Here is a 24264-nt window from a genome sequence, read left to right as displayed (position 1 = left end):
TAACAGATCTTCTATGTTGATAATAGACAACTGGGAAATGATTGCTTCAATAGATTCTCTCGCAAAATTTTATTTAAAATCTTAACACTATTTTTTATTTTAAATTGTAAATTGTAAAAGTAAAACTAACAAATATCATAAAAAAAAAAATTTACGCATATTAAATAGAACTAAACATATGAGTTTGTTGGAATTTAGTAGACAATTTAAATAGGCGCATGGTGGCGTATACGTGACAATATTTCACATGGTTTTGGTCCCCTCAAATCCGAACGAATTTTCTGCTTCAAGTAAACATAACCAAAAGATAAACAAAAATGTTAACATAAAATTATTAATATTTATTAAAAAATTTGTTTATTGACAAATATTGTATTTTAAATATATTTTTATTAATAATTATTAAAAGGAAGCCTAACACATACATATGTATGTTATATGAAAATAAGTTTGCTTCTTACACTGGCATCGTTTTCTTCTTAGTTCACTTATTTCGCGCCACTGTTTCATTTTTCATTAATTTCTTAACTGATTACAGACTAAGTGGGAACGTTTTGAAAACGAAACAGAAAAGCACTAAAAACAACAGAAATGAAGACAAACTTTTTGAATTTTAGTTGAGCATTTAACAGCGATGATTACGGTTTAGCGAAAAGCGGCAACGCGTTTTATTTTACAAAATTTATAGTTTGAAAATTGTACAAAACTTTCGATTTTGTGTTTTTCTAAAAATTTGTTGTGTAGCGCACAAATATTTTTTTTATTTTTAGTTTAAAAAAAAAAATACTAAATTCGTGCGAAATATACAGAAATAGAAAAGTTATTTTTATTTTTACAAAAGTGAAAGAACTAAAAGTGCAACTGGAAGTAATTTCATTTTTCTGCAAAATTATTTTAATTGAAATTTATTTCAATTTTTATTTATTTATTAATTTATTTAATTTTTAATTTAATTGAAAATAATAAATAATTGAAAATAGTATAAATTTACGAAAATGGCTTGTTCGACGCAAACACTTAAGGTTTTTGCATTATTTTGGGATGCAGTTTTTGCGGTAAGTGAAGTGGCCACGAAATAAAATTGTTATTGATGACATTTCCTATGTTAACTTATCAAAATTTTGCAATAAAAATTGTTTTATTTATGCTTGCGGAGAACTTGTAATTGAGTGTATATGTAAACGTTCGTGTTTATCTCAACCTTTCCTATCAATAACCTGATAAATTACATCAGCACCTCAGACAATGGAAATAAGCTTATTAAGTTAAATTAATTCCTTCACAAACAATTGAATAATTTTAGAACTCAAAACTGAAAAACTTGTAAAGTGGACTTTTCAATATAAAAAAGAAAATAGTTTTCACCCTACTTCTATAATAATAGGTTATATTAGTTGTTGTTGTTACTTGTTGATGCATAATTGTTGAAGTCTTGTCCTATTAATTTAAAATTAATATTTATTAGTTTTAAAAGATTCCACTAAATTAGTTTGTCATGCTTTATATATTAATACATATTTTATAAAAATAATATAAATTAAGTAGAATTTAAAATTAAGTAAAGATAGCCTGAAAATAATTTTTTGTAATTCTGTAAAAAAATACAAACAATATAACATATGAGTTAAGTTGAGCAATTACTGTTTGATCTAGTAAAGTGACTTAGTAATTAAAATAAATTAAATTTTGTATATATTTTGCGTTAGTGGAGTGAAAAGATTTACGTTGTATGTAATTAATATGAATTAGATTTTGTTCATATGCTGTGTGACATTTTAAAAAATCATTTTACATTATTTAAAGACTAAGTGGCGATAAAAATTTTAAAATTTTTTTTGCACTAAACCAGGGGTGACCAGACCAGATCCGATCGCGGGCCAATACAAATTGGAGGATCGTAGCTGTTTTCGACAAAAAATATGGTTATAATGTTAAACTTAATTTTATTAATTTATCAAATTAAATTCATTTATTTGGTATACCATAAAAATAAAATAATGTAGTTTTAGCATTACACCAAAAGAAAATTTTTAATTGTAGTAGATTAAAAACATATTGCGGGCCGCATGTAGCCTGCGGGCCGTGCTTTGGACAGCCCTGCATTAAACGATGATTATTAAAAAATTATTTTAAGATTTTAAATGTAATTTAGGCTCCATTTTGTTAAAATTTTTAACTTTTAGTTTCGTATTTGCAAACACTCATTATTACAATTATTTAAACGACATTTAAATGATTGACTGTATTTTTTTTATGCTCATCTTTAAGAAATTAAGACTAAATGGGTAGATTTTTATCCAAAAATATAATTAAATATTTCTCTTCTTAAAGGTAATGCTTTCTTCTGAATCATTTTTAGATTCCTACTGTCATAGAATCAACAATTTTATTTATTTATGAAGCTTATAAATGTTAAATAAACTTTTTCACAGAGAATTATATATCACAGAGAATATTGTATATTTTATTATTTTATTCTACTGCAATATGCAGTATATTACAGCAGCATTAGAATAAATATATTATTTTTATTTTTATAAACACTATCATTATCATTTAACATTACAGCTTGACATAAACTTAGAAACACATTAGTGTTAGGACTATTCTTGTATTCTTTTTTATACCTAGTAGACTATAAGTAAGATTGGATTAGGATTGGAATTAAAATTTTACAACATAATACTTTGTTTTATTAATATTAACATTAATTGAATCCGAAAAGCAAACTCAACTTAAAACAATATACATATTTGTGCCCGCTTTATTAGTTTATTTTCATTTTAATAAAATTTTATTTTTGAAAAAATTTTATTTTAATTTAATGTAATTTAATTCAAAAATTTAATGTAATTTATTTTACAACTCTTCTATCCTTATATGCTAAGAGTAGAGAAACTGCATACTATGTGCTTGGGGAGTGCCCGCCACTGATGCACAAGCGGAAGAAACACCTAGGAGCACATTTCATGGATCATAAAGATTCAAGACTAGGAAAGATAGGCTCTATACTGTCTCTTATTAAAGAAATCGAACTTGAAGAAACACTCTTACCCGAGTAAGGGGCACAATAGATCTTTTAGGTCGTAGTGCACAATCCCTTCTTTTAATAATCCTGATATCAAGAAAAAAGGTTTATATGTTAAAATTATGTGTCTTATATTATTTCGAAGATAACTCTATTAACATAAGACAGTACACTAGCGAAACAAGTAGAGTTTAAAGAGTTGTGTACTAGAATATACAATATAGTTATTTATAGCTAAAAACAAATTATTTAATATGTATTTTATAAATCTTTTTATTAGCTTTAACAAAACTTAGTTCATCTTAAAATATTTGCTATAGTAATATTATATGGTATATATTTCTATTACAATTTAGTTAAATGTAGAGTATAAATAACATTGAACTGACCAATACATTTCAAATTGAGGTTTTAAAAAAATTATTTAACTCTAACCACCTTGACTTGTCAATAAAGCAAATAAAATAAAATAAAAAATAAAAAATGCTAAATACTTAATTCTAATGTCAATGAGTGTTTTGGGTGCGCTAGGGTCATTATTTACAAATGCCCAACGATGGATTGTAAACGAAGATACAAAGTGTTAAAATCCCTAGCGTTTTCAATGCGAATATAACACTAAAAAGTTTTTTTTTTAATTGAATATTTTCCCTAGAGTATGATTAAGTACTGAAATGTGGGGCGGAAAATTCACTTACAGCAATCACTTATTTATTATCTTTATTAATTGATTTCGTTTTATAAAAAATTAAGTGCTCATCTCATAGCGCCTTATCGAAATTTAAAAAAAAATTCTATAAAAAAAATATTTTGTATCTTATATTTATTTTTGTAATTCAAATATTTTTGGAATTTTTTTTTATAGATTTTTATACAAGTAATTTTTTTGTGCTATATTTCAAAAGAAAAATTATTTATTATTTCAAATAATTTTTTTTTTTTGTGTAGTTAATGTAGTGAAACATATTGTTCCCATTTTTGGTACTTAAAGTAAAAAAAACAATTTTAATAAAAAAAATTTTATAATTTTCTTTTAAACAAAATCAACTGCTATAGGGTGTGGTTTTGTAAATTAATTCAAGGGTATATTTACCATATAAGTCTTGAATATTAAGCCTCATAATTAATTATCTTACATAATTTAATAAAAATATTTATGACAAATTATATTCAAAGGGTTTTAGTATGACACATATTTTTGCGTGGATTACATTATTAATCATTCATGATTTCTTTAAAATCTTGTTTAAAAAAATTTTAATTCTTACAAAAGATTAGGTCACCAATTAGTGAGTATAATTTTTTTTTTCAAAATTTTCAGTTTAAAAAAAAATGTTTTGTTGATATTTTTATCAAAAAGTTAGAAGCTTTTGATTGCAATTTAATTAAAAAAAAATGTTGTTGCTTACAATAAGAATGGCATTATTTATTATTATATTTTTACAGTATATATAAATTTAATAATTAATTCTCATTAAAAAGTTAAACTAAAAGAATTTCAGTAATTGCTTAAAAATACATTCACATGTCATGATTACTTCAATTTCTAGTAGAATCAGATACATTTCAATCTCAGCAATTATAAAGTATTGGATAGTATTTTGTTATAGTATAAACAGCTGTGCAACACTGGTTTTTCTGCATTCTATTTTCCACATAATTAATGCCAGCCTTTATTTATACTGTAAATTAAACACAAATTGGAATTAATTGCATTTATGCGATTAGCCGTAAAATACTTCAACATAATAAAGTAATTAATTATAAATACTCGTACCAGCAGTAAGAATCTTGATCTGAGCATAGCTAAGCTGTTCTTCTATACGATAAGTAGGTCAGTTTGATTAGTATTTGTCAGTAATTATTCACAGTATTGATTATTAAAGAAGTAATTAGTTTAACGACAACATGCAACAAGTATCTTGAGGTTACGAATGTGTAAAAATGTATGCCAACTGAGATAGCGCATGAGGACGTATGATTTCCAACTAAAATACTAAACTATTTATTAAATAATAATGTATGTATATGACTACTTATATATTTTAAAATAATACATTGTAGTTGACTGCGATTATTTGGATTAAAAAAATAAACAAAATAAATTACATATGAAATATCAATGATAATGTGCAAAAAGTTTTCGTTATTTAACTAATAGATTATCATATCTTATTGACTGTTATCTACTTGATAACTGTACCATAAAATTAAAAGTGAGTAATTACTTATAATATATCTAATATAATTCTTTATGCACTATGCCAACTGCTTTAAGTAATGCAAGTAATTATATTGATATAAAGCTTTTATCAGACACTAGCGAGTTCGAGTGACTTGAATTAGAAACACAAAAGTTTTTTAAACATTATATGTCTAAGTGGTAAATATTAAATGTGTATAACTACAGAACAGCAGAAAATAGTATAACTTTAGTGTGTGGACCAATAGTTAATTTGAGTTGGATCTAGTCACACATAGGGCCGTCCTAAGATATTCGTCGCAATAGGATACTAAATTTAAGAAAATACTTATATGTTCTTATTACAAATGCTGTGAACAAAATATCTGAAAATTATTCAAGAAATTAAAAAACTACTCCTATTATTCCTATTCCCTTTCTTCACCCTTCAGTAATATTTTAAAAAATAAATTGACGCCTCAAAAGTTTTCCTGTGTATGTTTAGTGCTATTGCCTATTTCTTCTTGTAGTTAGGATGGTCCTTCCATATAACTAATTTTTGATCATTTCTATAATATTGTATATAGATATTACATTTTTTTTTAAAAAACACTACGTTCTTAAAAGTTTAACGTTATGCAAGTTGTCGGGAAGAAGACATGGAAGAAATTATTGAGCATTTGTGTTGTCACAAACCGGTTCTCGTCAGTCAAAGTAGTTACTTCTTGACCGATTTCGGCTTAACGGAATCGGCACAGCTAGATATGGTTAACTTGACGAAAACATAATATAATAGATTTGTAAAGTAATTTAACTGTTTGACTGTCATATTGTCATATATTTTTTGTTTATTTTTTAAAAATATCTTTTTGCAAGAATTGACGTAATATGTTCTTATCATCGATCACCTTCAATTAAATTGTTTCTTCTTTAAAACCAGTATAGTTTCAGAAAAACTTGTAGTTTTTGCATTTTTATGATCAATAAAAACAAAATGGTTATGTTATTGAAGGCTATAAGCTATAGACGTATGTAGTATTTCTTGAATTTTATTTAAAAACAAAAAAATTAGAAAAGATTTTATAAATAAAAAAGAAATTCATAAATGTTTGCATTAATTTTCAAAATATATTTGAATTTTAATTTTTATTCACAAAATACAATTTTTTGAAATTCTATAAACATTTTTTTTATTATTTATATAGTATATAGTATATTGTAGTGAGACATAAGCTGTTCACCCACGTATCGGTCTTTTGCCCCTACGAATGGCAATTTTCAAGACGCCCAAGTACGAATATTTTCAGTGTTAGCAACTATTTCACTTTACTTTACCCAATTTTACTATGAATGTTTAATAATTTATTTTTTCAATTTTTTTAATTTTTTTAATTTTTTGATTTTTGGTTTTGAAAGAAAAAGCTAATATTTTGTTTTGCCAAATGGAAATAGTTGATGTCATTTTTTGTTTGTAGGTCTCTCTATCTAAAACTAACAGAAACTAAATGTCTTATGTATGTGAGTAACGTATGGCATGTCTAGTCCGCTTTGACTAATAATAAAAATCTATTAACCTTAAAAATATTAAAGCAAATAATTTTGCGTACATCTGGGAGGAATAGATTTTTATTGGTATTTGGTTCCGCGTGAATAGACTTTGATTTATTTTTAATGTTTTGTTGCTTATTTATATTTCGAAAATAACATCTATTCCAAAATAAACATTGTTTTCAATAATGTTTTTATTTATTTTTTATATTTATTTTAATTTGCATATTTGGTTTTTTATGAAGACAAAAACTTAATTCGATTTTATTTGGTGCGGAACAATCAAACTACAACTGTAGTGTATTATGCCACTGTATAACATATATATTAATATATATATATTGTACTATATTGCATATCGAATTGTGGCAAAAGCTAACCTTTTCCGCTGAACCAGAAACTCTTGAAAATAATTTAGTCTGCAAATTATGTATACATTTATACTATCTGAGAAATATATATTTAGTAATGTTACATATATATATATATATATATATATAAAAGCAAATATAAATATATATACCACATATAAACATGTTTTCATTAAGTTATAGAAATTGCTGTTCCAAATATTATGTTTAGTCATTAGCAGTAATAATGTAAAATTTGTTGCGATTTCTTCATTTGTGCAAATATTTATCTTATCAGTTTTTAAATATTTTTTTAATTATGTTATTTACTTAGACAATTTGTATTTAGTTGCGACGCTGCGTACTCTCTGACAATGTACGGATACTCATACGTCATGGCGTGTCAGATAACTGAAGGCATGTGAGCCCACTTTGCTACTTGTTCTGGTCTAATTATTTGCACAATTTTTCTAAATTTTGATCTTTTGAAGCTAAAATGTTAATTATGAATTAGCAACAATTTTTTATGTTTAAATGATAAGATTCATTTAGAGGCTCATGGATTGCTTAGTATGATTTATTAATTTAAATATTTTTTATTTACATACAACAAAGTTGAAGATATGAGTACACATATATACATGTTTATATATATATTAGTTTGAGTGTTGATATTTTTAATTTTCACAAAACACATTATAAATTTTTTACAAATTTTAGCAATTTTATTATGCAGAAATTAATAAATATACAATTTTTTAAAGAATTTTCTAGGTGCAGCATGTCTTAGGTTAAAGTTCAAATTTTTTAATAAAACAAAAATATTAAAATTAAAAATCGAAGTTTGAAATTGAAAATACAAACTTAATTATAAATACAAATTAAAAATTAAATATAAAAATAAAAATAATATTGTTTTTAGTTATTTTGATACAAACATATTTTTAAATATTTTTTTAAATTTGTGTATTATATATTATAAGTATTTTTCTAAGAACTTTTAGTTCCTTGAGTTTAAAGATCCTTTAGTTCCTTAAATTCTCCTTCACTATGCATAACGCTTTAGAAAACAATCAACTTAACAGTTTTTATGCTAAAAGTTTTTCCTCTTCTTCTTTTTTCTTCTGTCTCACAGTACGGCGCTACCTAACTTAAGATCGTCTCTTTTTCTATTTGGAATCAAGTGTCTGACAATCCATCCTAATTTGCCAGATGTTACTTATATGTTTAGATTTAATAGTTTAGAATTTTAATTTGTATTTGAATTCCAATACAATATTTAATAGAAATTATATTTTTGGTTTAATATTTTAAGTTTTGGATTTTTTTTTTTGAATATCGTAACTTTTAAATATAAATTTCAAAAACTGGCCAAATCTAACTTCATTTAATATATAGCAAAGTTCATTGATTCAAATGGCAGTATCGTCTGATTTAACTTACTTGACGGCACCATTCTACATTTCTCTCTCTATTCTTAATTGCGACAGGGAAAACACTGTCTGCTTTTATAACATCTACTTCGCAGCACTATTCTAAATGTTTTTAGATGTTCGATCCACTCGATAATTGATCGATATATTTCTCTCCATTCTTAATTTTGGCGGGTAAATCACTGCCGATTTTCTGTTTAGACATACATGGCTATCGGTAGATTTTTTTTTAGAAGACGGCTTAATTATATACTCTGAAATAGAAAATGAGATAAGTAGTACAGTTTTCTGTGAAGAACTGAAAATATCTAAATATTTAGGGATTGCTAATCACTTCAGCGACTTTTAGAAAAAAATCGTTGCTATTATATTCCTAATCTATCTACTTCCTTCAGGAAAGGAATTAGAATACTCACAAGAAAAAGTATATCTGTCCCAAAACTTGCAACATCCATTAGTTAGCATCCTGTACTGTTTAGATTATAATGGGTGGCAAATGAGCTTAACTGGCAATAGACGGAGGTATTATAACACTACTTGGGGGTACAGGTATCCACCACCTCGGTTGTGTTGGATACATAATTGGCTTCTTATGGAAGAATCGTGGTAGCTGTGGTTAAACAAGGTAAAGTTCTCCTTAAACAATCCTTAAGATGTATTTAAGGTAATAGGTGGTTAAACCGCAGCCGTTTATAATCATCTTTAAGCCGTACGAATTTTAAAATCATCTGAACAAATAGTACTATGTTGATTCCTTGGATCGTCAATTTAATCTAAATCCCATTGAAATATATTGTATTGTGTTTATTGTTGTGTATATTAGGTTATAATCTTCAATTTTTTAAATTATGTTTTGTGTCTTTTTAAAATTTTGTTTTTTAAGTTTTTCCTTACATGACTCTAAATAAGCAATCACAACATTTATATTCTATGCGTATACGCGTGACATCAGTGATCAATAATAATTCTAATGATTTATTTCTGACACCTGTTGTTACGTGCTAAAACCTTTTCGAAAAGGTAAATAATAATAAAAAATGTAATTCTCTAAAGGAAGAGAATATATTGTATGTAAAAAACTATTATTAAATAATTCCTTACACTGCAAATTATTTATGCAAACAAGGTAATCAAACAAAAAAAGAGTGATCAAATGGCATAATACATTCAAATAAAAACAAAATTTTAATATATAATATATGAAATTTTATTAGTGATTCATAAAATATAATTAAAATAAGAAAATAAAGTAATAAAACCAAATAGTGCATATTTAGTAACTTCATAAATTACATTATATGATCATGCTTAGGTCACGATTAAGCTAAACTATGTTTAACGTTTTAAACTTAATGCTGTTAATGATAATCATAAAATAATTACTTATATTTGCTTAAGTGTACTTAATTAAAAATTATTTATTAAATGAAGGTTATATATTTAAACTGATTAAGAATGATTCACTTATATGTAGTTGCCATTTATGTTGAAGTAATAATTTTGGCATATAATCAAAACTTCATATTAAGCTAACATATTTTAAAAATAATTATATTATAATTATATTATTATAATTATATTATATTATAATCCGACTAATAATCAGTACATAAATTTGATAAAACTGGTTTCATAAAAATTCAAAGCTAAGCAGCGTCTATGATTAAAAGGTGGTTGTTTGATTCTGTACGTTTACTTCACCTACTTAGTGTTATTTAGTGTTTAAGCGAATTTGCTTTATATTTCGTTGTGATATTAAAATTGTATGTTATGTCACTATGCCATAGAGTCGATTGAACTACTAAAAAGGCTGAAGAGTTCAGCATTACAGAGTTATGTTAAAGAGATCTCAAAGGAATCCATTAAGGATGTGATGAATTGTAATTGCTGATGAAATATTGTGTTTCTAATATTAATAAATATCAGAATATGACAAGAGTTCACTATTTCATCAAAAAGATATATAATTATGTTTTCAAAAGAGTAAAATCAACTTGATGTTGACCATTTTCCTTAATTCAAAATAAATTGTTCACAGTTAATTTCTTCATTGACAAGATCAGATAGTGTACGCAGAATATTATTTAAGGGTTTGACAACGATCATGTGCCAGTATTTGATGAGGTTTACTAGAATATTGAGATACAGAAGGCTAGTTTTTGATGGACGTCAATGCTATGCTACGGTGCATTGTGAATGAACTCATAACTAGAACGGTACCTGATATTATTTGCAACTTTAAGTTTTCTAAATCAACTGAAATTGATGAGCATTTAGATATTATCTTGATTATTCAAATGGCTTCACGGGCATATTAAAGCCAATTCCAGTGAAAAGTAACAAAAATATTCCGAAAAATTTTTTGAATATTTCCAGCATTATATTGCCTCGAGAAGAGGTTTTTAAATAAAAAACTATAGATAATAAAACTAATAAATGCTTTATATTTTCGTTTAAAAAGTTTAATCGAATTTGGGATGGATTGTATATTATCGTTCATTATAGCGAAATCAAGAAATTCTTCATCAGTGACATCAGTTTTAAAATATATTTATAGGGATTATTAACTTAGTTCCAAGTAAATAATTTGTACGTGATATTTGTCATATTTCCATTATGGAATGCATTAGGTGCCTTATATGAAAAATATTGCTTGTTCAATTTACTTTATGTAGATTGAATCTTTTTCAACATAATATAAAGAAAATTTAATAAAAATTAACAATAGCTACTAGATATTACATATATTTACATAATTTTCACATTAATGAATGACTGTATAAGATTGAAAACTTTTCAATATCACGAACATAGATCAGTTTTGATTGAGGAAATATTTCAAAAAGTCACGTTCTGATGAGATGAGATTTTAAATAAAATAATGAAAAACAATAAAAATATTTTCAAATATAAAACTAAATAAATTTAAAGAAAATATTTTGTTTTAGAAACTTTTTGACTTTATGAGAAAATATATTTTCATTCAGAATTTATAACAATCGATCTCATAGCATATAATAATCATTAAGGTTCACATATTTAAAATTAATGATTCACCTATATATAGCTTTCATTTAATCGATGTTTAATAAATAAATAATATATATGAGTGTTATTACTTGTATTAACATTATAGGTAGATTTATTATTATGTATTATTTCGAAGCAATTACTATAAACTAAAATACATTGTGTATTCTGGACAATGCAGTTAGTACGGTTTTAATTTTGAAAGGTTTGTTAGCCAAGATTAAGATTTTTGCACAAAAATGTCTGATGACAATCTTTAAATGTCTGATGGTTAAAGACTTGGGTTTTTTCTAGGTACTGACCTTAACTGCTGCGTTGGTTTTATTTGTGTAAAGCCAATGCAATTGATCAATCAAATTTCTTAAGATGTTTTATATTTATAATATATTTAAACATTTTTTGTCTATAATATTATAAATACATTAATATTTTATTTAAATAGTTATTTACAATTTTTACAATCTTTTACAATTTAAAGTAATAATATAATAAAAATTATAATATATATAATTATATATTATGATTATATAAATAAAATATTATATTTAATATTATACATTTTATTTTATCAATATTTATTTTATCAATATTTAAATAGTAATTTACAATTTAAAGTAATAATAAAATAAAAATTATAGCGTTTCTATAGGCAAGAATATAATGTATTATTACTTACTCGTAGACTTCCTACTTTGTGACCTATTTTAGTTTTTACTTAGAATGGAAGGTCAGTTTGCAGTTTTATAATCTTTCATAATCTTATAATTACTCCTTCCTGAAGTAACACGAAAATGCTCAAAGGAAGGTCTTCCTGATGAAGAGGTATGGTGTTTTGGTCGTTAAGAAACTGGCACTCCGGTATCATGACGATAGTACTAATAGCCGATGGTGAATTTCACAAGTTCATAGTAAAAATACAAAAAAAAAACATATATCTACCCACTTGGATAATTAAACTTCCTTTTAAAAACGGTGTTTACTACCCCTTGCTTATTTTGTTAATCGATTATGTTGACCGTAGAATTGACAAATCAGTCTATGTATATTACAAAATGCAGGTATAAGACTAGGCATTAAAATCTCTTTTCTATAAATGATAAAGTTTTTGAAATCTGCAACGTTAAAAAATCAGTTTGGTAGCTTGCTTAGGTCAATAACATTGGTTTGTCAATTGACAACTTTAACAAGTGTTATAGAAATACTCATTCAGCTTATTTAAATCAATCACTTAATTCAATTTCAATCGCCGATTATTCACTTAAACTGAATTGAAATAACTGATAAATGAAATCACCTAAACCACCGTAATTCCACAAATGCCACAAAAGTCATTAAGTCGATTATCGAGTTGACCACATTTGTAAAAGTGTTGACCGGGCCCTTTGGTAGCAAAACAGATAATCGTCTACAAAACAATTGAAAAACCAGAGAAAATTAAATAATTTGTTTCGCATCAAATTTCATTCAGCAGGAAATGAGTATTTTATATAATTTAATTACTGTATTTCCATAGTTAAAAATGTTACCTAAGCATAAGCGTGCCATAATGAATTTGATTCCGGTCATGTTTACATATCACATTTGGGCGAACTTATTTAAGCTGAAGGGCGTTAATAGTTCTAGCAATAATTAATTTCTAAATATCAATAGCAAAACGGATGTGTACACATTTTTTATTAACTTCACAGTTTTTGTAGATTATTTGTTCGTCTATGAGGTTCCCTTCGAAAAATTACTATTCAAAACCATTTGAAACTTTACATATGTAAATTTTGTTGTTGATATATGCTTAAATACGCGTAATCAAGGTAACGAAATTTTATACGCCCAATTAGTCAAAACAATAACAATTCAATTCATAAAATTTAATATAATTTATTTATGGGCTTGTGTATTCCTTCAATATTAAGTGAGCACAATTAATTTTTACATTAAATACAATAAACAATATTGGAATTAACTGACTAACCCACATACAACGATAGCGTTTCAAATTTAATATGAGAACTAGACAATGTCACTATTTAAATTAATAACATTAAATATACAACAGATAATGTTAAAGTCAGCTACATGACATTCATCTGTTAACATTTTACAGTCCGGTCTTTACATTTTACTGACTGTTATATACACTTGCACACTATATCTAGAAGTACAGGAGACAGCGATGCATATATTATGCCAATGTCCAGCACTGGCAAGTGGGAAGAAGACTGTCTTCGTACACCATTGGGTTTGTGATAACTTGGCAGGCAATCCCAAGCTAAATGAGCTGCTTGCATTAACAACCGATGTAGTTATGTGAAAGGAAGCAACTCCAGCTTTAACTCAATAACGACATCAGAGAATCGAACAATGAAAAAGGACCAAGTAGTCTAATTTGGTTAATTCTTCACTTCATTGGGGCCTCAGTATAATATACTGTTATATATGGTTAGCTGCTTTTATACAAATACATTATGATCGATAAATGATCGGACACCATATCCGAGCTATATATGTATATATATAAAGTATACAGAGCTGGTCATACTAGGTAGACTCACTTATTTAACAAATAAACATAAAAAACATAAAAAAGCTGTTTAAGTTAAAAATTATTTAACGTGATTTAAGGAGATTTTAATACATCACTGAAGATAATATTGCCCAATTAGCCACGCCACATAAAACTTAAAGCACTATTTGGAGCACTATTAGCTACGTATGGTTAAGACTTTGAAGAGCTATGGAAATAGGTACTACATACTTAGTCCTATTTGGGTTATATTGCTCTCAATTTTATAACCAAAATCTCTAAAGTTAAAACTTAATCTTTTCGAATAAATTTTTTTTTAGACAAATACTTTCTAGACTATTGACAACAAATATTGTAAGACTATATAAATACCGCATATAATATATTCTTGTGTTGATTCTAACGCAGTATAACATATAGATTTATTTCTTGCTACAGCTTCAATAAATAATATTATTTGATTTTTAAATAAATAAAATTATAAATATTGCAATATATAAACTTTATTTTAATCAAAACTTAAATATTTTTATTGTAGATCCTCGGCCTAATATTGCTGGGATTGGGTGTGTATATTGTTATCGAATTTGAGCACTTCAACAATGTGGCAATCGTAGTGCTTACTGCCGGCATAATAGTTACCTTATCTGCTCTCTTCGGATGCTGGAGTGCGGCACGCGAAAAAAGTTGCTGGTCAAAGGGAGTAAGTTATTTCCCATACTGTATTCCATACATTCTCTTAAAGAAATAATTAATATTATTTAATAAATTTTTGTCAAATAGTTTGTCGTGCTGTTGGTTATATTAGTTATTTTACAATTGCTGATTGTCGCCTTTTTCTGGATATTTGAAACATCGCTTTTGATAAATGTAGACAAGACATTCGATCAATTATGGCGGGAACAACCGACACCAATCAAACCAGGAAATGCCAGCCAAATTGCAAGCTTAGAAAGATGGGTAAGTTTTTCCAGTTTTCTTAAGATTTTTTATGCTATAAAGAATATGTAATTTGTTTTTATTGCTTTTTAATTAAGTAATTAAATAATAATTAAAAACAAATTAATCAAATGCTTACTTAATTTAATTGCCATTTTAGCTTGAGTGCTGTGGCAAGACTGGTCCAAAAGATTACCTTTTACCACCGTATAGCTGTTATAATCACAACGAAAAACTCAATGCGGATGGTTGCCGTCAGAAATTTTTGGATTACGTGTCTGACCGTTGGATATTCTTTAATATCTTTGTGCTTGTTTTGGTATTGGTTGAGGTAATTTAAGTAGACAGAATTAAAGTAAACTTGATTTAATGTTAAAATTTTGATTTACTTTTCAGCTCATCTGTGCAGCTTTCGCATACGTTTTGGCTAATAGCATTCTTAATCGCTGGCGTCGCTCAAAATATTATCCAAAATAAATAATTAAGTTATTATTTCTAAAACGAATACATTTAAATTAATTTGTAATTTACACCAAAGAATTCTCAATACTGTGCAAATAACTGATATAAATATCTGTAAAATATTTGCTAGTCTACCTCATAAGTTCAGTAGTTCTGTCTTATAAAAAGTGTCCAAAATGTGCCAAAACTCGTGTTCAACATTCAAAAATTCATTAAACAGGATTAAAAACTATTCGAAAATTAGTTTTAAGTCGAATTTAAACGATTTTTGTATAATTTGTTCTAGCTCTAAGCAATATATGTATGTCTACAAAGATTTGATTAATTTATTTTTATTTAACAATTTGTTAAGAAACTTCAGATTTTTGTATTTAATTGATATTGATTTATATTAATTTTACAATTCAGTTTCTACTTCATTAACATTTAATTTAAAAACACTTAAGTTTAAATACAAAATGGTTAATATGCATTTTCGATAAAAGCCTACCTGCTTTTAAAATATATACATACATATATACTCAAATATAAACGTTAAGATTTTTATATAAACAATTTTTCAATATTGCAATTCTTATATATAATATATTATTATGTTAAACATGTTTTAGACAATATTAAATGAACTTGTTAAATGTATTTATAATAACATTAAATTTAAGAATTTAAATAAATCGTTACATTTTTATAATTATTAACTCTAAAAAAAGTTGTCTTAATTTTAATTATGTTACAATTACCAACAAAAGATATTTGTTCAAATATTTTTCGTATAATATACAATATATATAAGAATTAATCAATGCAATTGTTAATTTAATTTTTTTTTTTTGGTTTTATTTATTTAAAACAAAAAAAAATTTAAATAAATCACTAAACAATACTAATTAATATAAAAATTGTTATTTAAATTATTTTTATAATAAATATATAACTACTAATTTGTTTGTGAATAATTACAATCATACTTGTCGTATTTGCAACTTAAATTGTCATCCAATTAAAAGCTATATGTAAATATAAGTATGTATAAATTTTTAAGACTTATAATCGACATTTGCTATATGCTATATGTATGCTAGTATAGTTATATGGCTTTTACTGTGCATTACCGATCTGCTGTGTTATCAAATATTTGTTGATTAATACAAAAAAAATAGGAAAACCGGTATAAATTCTGATACACTCTCTTAAAAGTGGCTTTTTCTCTAAACAACTAATAGCATGTTTTCACTGCTTAGTTAGTTAGTGTAACTTACACTAACTATTCTTTCTAACAAAGAAGTTACTAAATTAATATTCACTCTTCCATGAAAGGACTACAGAAGAGTGACGTGATGGATTTGGGGGAAAACAATAGTTGCGGGAAATGCTTGGAACAAAGAAAACTGCAGAAAAGGTAGTTTGTACATGACTGATTTTGTCAAAGGCATTAATAAGATATTTTGTTATAGACAAATGTTACAAACTTAATCATATAATCACATGTGGTACAATTACAACTAAAGAGATTTAAATATTTTCTACTCTCCAGACAGATAAGTAGTATGTAGACATAGTACTGTTCAGGCAGTAGGTAATCGGATCTTCTTGGTACTGTCCACAGTTCGCTTTTTCGCTAGATTTATAATTCTATCAATAACATTTTCAAACGTTATCGCCAATAACCTGAAAGTCTTTGCGTGTCATTTTGATATCAACCATATCACTATTATCTATTAAGAATCACAAAATGTTCCAAGCTTTAATTGATTAGTACAAAGACTGAAAGTTTATTGTATTTACTAGTTCATAAACACACATTCAAGCCGAAAGAATAGACAGGACTAAGAGTTTGACTATTTGATTGATTTAATTTTATATACACTGAAGTTTGATATAACCCACTGTAATGGTATATTGACTTCAGTGCACGTACTATTTTTTAATGATTCACCTTTCCTTACAACTTATCCATTCAATAACTTACTGCATACAATCTTTTTAATTTATATAAAATGTTTTAAAAAATCTATTGGGCCTATTTACACTATCATGAACGTGAGATGAGCTTCACGACAAAATGAACTGTTAGTTCAGTATAAAATGCTTGTGTGGAGTAGTGCAGAGCATAGAAATAGAGAATATTCATAACATTGCATATGTATGCGTGTCAAGTTGAGAAAACGCAGCAAATATCATTGCGTGAAATTCATGAACTTAATTCATACTCTCTTTCCTCTCTCATCTATAAGTAACCGGTTTTCAAGTTCATGTTCACGTTACGTTCATGTTAGTAATTTTAAGAGTAAAAAGATGGATATATTTAAGCCGAATTGTCTTGTCAAGACTATAAAAATAATTGATTTGTTATGGGTGGTTGTTTGGTTGCAGTGGCAGTTATACAATGGATAACTTCTATGTACCTCAAATAGCAATTTTTCGCTGTTTTGGTACCACATTACACGCAAGAACTCCTAGTATAAAGACTAAATCTATCCCGTTGAATTCAGATGATTTAATAGTTATATCGCCTTCACCGATGAACAGTCTGATAGACTGTCAAAGAAATATCTTCCTAAAAATCGATATCTTCTGAACGCCAGGACCGGGCATTTACAGAGAAAATGTGTAACGATTTTTTTTTCTGCGGATTTCCACAACTTCTGCAGTGAAGATTATAAGGAATACACAGTTTTTCTGCGAAGGTTTCTATACACCAATGACCAGAGAAAACTGCAGTATGCTTTGCAGTGTTTGATGAGTTCAGAGGATCTAATTTTATTATAAGTGGGCCATGATAACCTGGTAGTTGCATATGGCTTAAGTGTTTTCCATCTGTTATTGGCAAGTTAAAGAAAGTATAGATAAGTCTTAATGGCCTCTAGGGTGATATACACCGATACCGTTAGGGACACATCCAGGAAAGCACCGGAGCGGGCGAAACTGTCAGCGTTTTCGTTCCCTTCGATATTCCTATGTCCAGGAACGCAGATAAGGGTAATGTTAGTCAACCGATTTAGCTCACCGATTACCTCTTGATCTACCTTGATTTATTATACTCCGTTGTCTTTTTCACCGTATTCATGTATAATATCATAGGAAAATGTATGTAAGCATTCTTTCCAAATATTCAGTTCAAATATTTTAATTTTTTTGTCCATAACGAAGTTGAAATTCGTATAAACAATTTAATTTAGAAATTTATAAATTAATTTCTCAAAAAAGAAATAAATTTTCTCGTAGGTTTCAGGTAACATTAGAAGTTTGATTTCAAATTAAATTTTTTAATGATGACATATGTAGAACTATCTGTCTATCTTAAACTCATTTATAAATTTTATTCTGTGTTCCACCTTAAGCCAGTAGATTGAAGTCAAACCATAAAATATATTGTCTATGGATGGTACGAGAATTTTGAACATAAACGTTTGAGTTTCCCTGCCATGCAAACAGATTTGTTTCAATTTCGGATGTAATATGTAAGTTTTTATTACAACAAAATGCTCTTGAGTTTGCTTTATTTGGTTTTTTTTCGTTAATTAACATATGTTCACATGTAATTTTTATGGACCTGGCCGCAGTTTCCGATGGTTATGACTGCATGAGCCAATTCAGTGATGCGCCATCGCGTCTTGTAGTTGTCGTCGTTTTCCAATTCGGCGTAGGAGATGAATTTCAACAATTTTCATTTTGAAAACTTTTGACTTTTTTCTCTTTCTTCCTTTTTTTCTTATTCATTTTCTTATTTGTTTTTGCTTTTGTTTTTGTTTTTATGTCTTTTTGACTTATATTGCATTTTGTATTATGGCCAAGCAAACATAATCATGAAAATATTGTCAGTATTAATGACGTTATTGCTCTTGTTCTAGTGGTATTGATGTTGTTGTTGTTGTTGTTGTTGTTGTTGCTATTGCTATTGCTGTTGTTGTTTTGGTTAATAAAAACAAAAGCTGAATATTTATTTCCCCATAATTTTATGTCGTCTATTGGCTATGCCCAAGGTACAATTTTACCGCTTTGACTGTGGCATTTCAGTTTTAAAACGTGCCTCGAATTGTTGTGGAGGTGCCACGACAAATGATTTTTTATTTTTCAATTTGTTTTGATATCGAAAAGTTTTGCGGTCAAATTGCGAAATTTTGTGGTGTAAACGCCGCCAATTAAATTAGTGCAAGAACAAATTTGTTACAAATTAAATTAAAAAAAAAAATTTATTTATATATAATATTAAATTTATAATATTATATCTATAATAATGTAATTACAATATAATAAAGCATAAATCAAAAATAATTTTGTAAAATTCTATAAACAATTAAAACATAATAATTATATAAAACATTTATATAAAATTAAAGTGTTTAGTATAAAATATTCATATATATATATGTATAAAAATAGTAAAATTTAAAATTAAAGTTTTTTAATTGCATAAAAAATAAAATGTATTGTTCAACAAAAATTTTAAAATTAATTCTATATATTTTTAATTTTCTTTGCGCAGTAAGTATACATTTTGTTTATAAATTGTAATGAAAATTGCACATAAATTATATACATATGTACATCGCATTTATATAGAAGAATATAGAGAAAAACTAGATCAGAAGAAGATATTGTATCATTTTTATTATCGTCTATTAGTCTTCTCAACAAATTCGTTTGTATGTCAAATGACATAAATTAGTCACATCAATCGTCACATTTTAAAAATAAATTTTCTCAACTAATTTATTTATTAATACTTTGTTTTTTAGTTTTAGGAACATAATTTTTAGTTTTTCGCAACTTGTTGGCATAGTAAAAAATTTTGTTTTTGCTTTCGTGAAAACATGATTTATTTTTTTTTTTGAATTTTTGGTTTGTTTAATTTAATTTTTGTTTTTTATTTGTTGCATATTAATTTTGTTTATGCACACAAAAATCTTTGCAAGAAAAGCTTGCCATTGAACTTTAGGAACTTACCAAAAGCTTTGTGTTCTACATTCCACAATCCACATTCGTTAGAAATTTTGTTTACAATAATTTTATTAATAAATTGAAGTCATGCTGGCTTATCAAAATGTTACTTTACATTTTTATATATGAAAAAATACAATTATTCACAGTTAATATTATTATTATGACATGTTCTTCATTTATAAAAATTAGATTTAGATCTTAGTCTATTCACAGATAATTATTAAAAATTTTTCCAGTCGTCTCTGGTTTTAGCAGCGAAACGTAGCTGGTTAAAGGATTTGTTCGTTTCAGTTGCCACTGTTCTCCGCTAAGTGGTTCTGGGACGGTGAACTAACTGAAAGGAACATTCTTTACTAATAATAGGATCCAAACCCATTTTCATCATGGACAGAGTAGTATAGAAAGTAATGCTAGCAGGTCAAGAAAAACAGAAGATATAAAAATTTTTTCAAGTCTTACAGGTTTAATACAATCTAAATTAATACTAGATTACTACAAAAGCAAATGCAATAAATTTTGTGTTGGTTCATCCAAGAACAGATGTTAATTAGTTAACTATTTAATGTTAATTAGAATATTGATCGCGGACATGATAGAGTTAAGAACACATGAGCTGCATAGGTGTTGCATTAAGCGGTATCAGCAAATTCTGTGATAATGTATTTAAAAACTTCACTTCAGAAAGTGAAGGTATGTATGATAAATGAAGAAATCAGGTAGTGTTGATATACATCAAAATAGTAAGGAATTGCAGGGTTTATAAATTGGTTAGACAGAATACTAATCTTCCCCTAAAAGCAAAATGAATTGAGATTGGAATAGCTTTCGCCACTTGTAAGTTATTTTTGTTAGTTAACTTGAATAGTTTTCTTCAAGAAGAGAATAGGTCTTGGGAAAATGAAGATACATATATAATATCTAAGCTAATGTGGGCGATATTTGATAACAAAAATTCAAATTAGCCATATAAGAACAGACAATCTTAAAGTCGTAGCTTATATAAACGGTTGCTGATTATTTGGGATGCATGCGCTCAGGCTCAGGTTAAGAGCCTTCCTTAATGAATATTGCAGTCGTTGTAAAGATAAGGCGGAAGAAGAAACATGTCTTAAGATCTCTCATCATCCAGCAATTTATAAGAGTCCCTCAATTGTGCCATAAGTAATACAGTCCCGTGTTGAATAGTACCTGTAGGGTCTAAATAGTTGGTCAAATACTATAATAACATAACCTAACATATGATGAAATGAAAAAACTAAATAACAAGAGAAATGTTACTGCTCTCCTGACTCTTTAATATCATTTATGGTTGTGTTTTTTTTCATCTAAAGTTAAGTGTCACTCTTATAGAAAGAAATGTAGTGTGATATTGATATTATGATAGGAATTAATGAGGAATGTAGTTAAGTGGCGCCCACATTGTTTTTTGGATCGATATCCCGAAGCTGTTGGTTTGTTACATTAATCAAGAGGTACTGATACGCCAAAGCTTTTGCTTTGTTATAATAATCAATATTTCATTCAGAGTTCTATCAAGTATAGTTGGAGTTTCAGACATGGCCTCAGAATATCACTCATTATTATTTTATCATCGCTGTTCTTGATGTTAATGTCTGAACTTAATAAAATAATCTAAAGATAATGATGTGTATAACTATTTATAACCATTAATTCAAAAAGCTTATTTCCTTATCTTGAGGTAGCTATTAAATAAATTATTTAATTCCGATATTTCTGATATTATAATTTGATAGACAGATTTTTTATATCTACAAATATCATTTTATTTCACAGCTGTTTGGTGTCATATTGATTTGGTTTGGCGTATGGCTCTGTAATACCGTAAATGGAGAGAATGAGAGAACTATTGATCTTGGCGAAAATCTACTTGGAGCTTTAATCATTTTGTTAGGAGTTGTAGTTTTCCTAATTTCTATTTTTGGTTTTGTTGGCATTTACATGAAATCCAGAAAAATGCTAATATGTGTAAGGAAATATTTAAATCTATTTTTTTTAAATTTTAATATTAAACTTTTGTTGAAGTTTGCTGTTATAATGGTTTTGTTGCTGATAATACAACTTGTGCTCCTAAGTTTGAGTTACACAGCAGCGAGTGAAGGAATGCCATCAGAACTGAAGCAGGGCTTTGATGAGTTATGGGATAAACATGATTTTGATAACAGCACTTTATCAAGCTATGAACAATGGGTAAGAAGTATCTCTATTGACAAAAAATATTATTGCAATAATAAAGTTATTTAAATTATCTCTCTGAGTTAGCTGCAATGTTGTGGAAAAAATAGTGCGGAAGATTACATTTTATTAGATAAATTTCCTCCGTCAAGCTGCTGTAAGGACCGGGACTGCACTAATATAATGAATTTATATGTGGTTGGGTGTGAAAGGAAATTTAGGGATTACGTTAAAGAAAAAACACGAAACTTCAATATAATCAGTTGGTTACTCATACTGATAGAGGTAGGGTTATCCATACTTCTTTGATATAAAAAACAAATTTATTTATTTTTTTTACATTATAGTTTATCGCTTCTGTATGTACTTGTGTGCTGGCGGATAGTATTCGAAATCATATAGATCGAATAAGATTTTATAACTAAACTTTATAGCTGCGAAGATTTACAAAAAGTATTTTAAATTTGATAATTGTGTTAATAATTATGTACACATAATTGCATATAATAATATAATGTAATACTTATAGTTTGTATATACTGTTTAGTTTTAGATCTTAAATGTATATAAAAATATTCGTGTATATTTGTATAAAAAGATTAACTATTAATAAAAACGCAATTGCTAGATATTTGAATATTTTAACAACTAAATTCAGATATTGTTCTTATAATGACTGAAAAATTTTTAACTTAATATATATTCTTCACATAAGGTAATAATGATGTCAGACTTAAAATGTCAAGAGAACGTTGTTGGAAATGAAGTGCACATGAAAACCCAATACAAGAAAAGGTTAAAGCAGATCCCTAAAAATATATTAGTTGTCTTCTCTACTAACTAATTTATTTAAAAGATTCAAATTGAAATAACTTTTAGGATAATGGCATTTCTAATGAATAGATTGTGTGTCTTAAATTCTATGGCAAACACTTCAATCATTGAAGGTTATGTTATGTTACATATAGCGTTAAGCATCTAGGCTATATACAACAGATCGACCCTAGTCGCGCTACACCTTGACCTCTAAAAACCTCTAAAAACTACTCTTTATGCTTAGTACTTTTAAATTTTGGTAGAGTCCAGAGTTTCTTGCAGCAAAGATTACATGAAGTCATAGCAACGCTAACTAAGCGGTGAAACGTTTATCTACCAAGAGTAGAGCGTTCCTGTGCTCTGAGTTTTCCAAAAAAATTTCACAACCAACAGATATCAGCGTCGGAGAAATGGAACTAATGTACATTGTATCTTATGCTGTAATTTGTGTAGTGATCAAATCAAAACTGTAAATTCAACCTGCTCAATAAATATATATTATTTGGTGCTCCATTGGCTGAGATGAAGAATTATTTAAGTTGTTGTTAGCTTTCACTATTCCTTGGGGATCAACTATTCCTAAAATTGACGCCTATAATATATAAAGTATAGGGTGAAAATATTCGTTCAATATGCAGTTTCTTGATTGTGACACTTTTTTACGCAGCTATATTATAGCCATAAAAAATCGAACGGAAAAATATTGGTCAGAAAACTTGTTCGAAAATGACGTTAATAACGCCCGCACGCTCTAACAGGCGTAATTCATCAGCAAGTGTCGAACTTGAAAAATTAACAGAGACAAGAACAAAAACAAA

The 24264-nt window shown here is 27.0% G+C and overlaps 2 protein-coding genes across 2 annotated transcripts; both read left to right on the top strand.

The window, feature by feature from the left end:
• Nucleotides 1-953: 953 nt before the first annotated feature.
• Nucleotides 954-15765, top strand: LOC119683960 (protein late bloomer-like). The gene is made up of 5 exons (XM_038097856.1): nt 954-1055; nt 14631-14795; nt 14876-15052; nt 15192-15362; nt 15428-15765. Exons 1-5 carry the CDS (start codon nt 996-998, stop codon nt 15506-15508), a joined length of 654 nt encoding a protein of 217 aa, XP_037953784.1. The 5' UTR covers nt 954-995; the 3' UTR covers nt 15509-15765.
• Nucleotides 15766-19930: 4165 nt separating this feature from the next.
• LOC119683961 (protein late bloomer) lies at nt 19931-23141 on the top strand (the record flags this gene model as incomplete). Its single annotated transcript, XM_038097857.1, has 5 exons — nt 19931-19978; nt 22232-22423; nt 22481-22645; nt 22718-22915; nt 22978-23141. Coding segments are annotated over 5 exons (681 nt in total), but the record flags the coding sequence as incomplete, so codon positions are not given.
• Between the last annotated feature and the right edge of the window lie 1123 nt (nt 23142-24264).

This window comes from Teleopsis dalmanni, chromosome 2 (genome assembly GCF_002237135.1).
Source record: "Teleopsis dalmanni isolate 2A chromosome 2, ASM223713v2, whole genome shotgun sequence".
Taxonomy (NCBI): domain Eukaryota; kingdom Metazoa; phylum Arthropoda; class Insecta; order Diptera; family Diopsidae; genus Teleopsis; species Teleopsis dalmanni.
The sequence above is the reverse complement of the archived record's forward strand: the minus strand, read 5'-3'. Positions and strand labels throughout refer to the sequence as shown.

Bases quoted from the DNA above. Each gene is read 5' to 3' on its own strand.
- LOC119683960 (XM_038097856.1), top strand. From the start codon at position 996: ATGGCTTGTTCGACGCAAACACTTAAGGTTTTTGCATTATTTTGGGAT. The intron at 1,056-14,630 runs GTAAGTGAAGTG...TTTTTATTGTAG, and splicing joins TTTGGGATGCAGTTTTTGCG to ATCCTCGGCCTAATATTGCT. The intron at 14,796-14,875 runs GTAAGTTATTTC...TTTGTCAAATAG, and splicing joins AAAGTTGCTGGTCAAAGGGA to TTTGTCGTGCTGTTGGTTAT.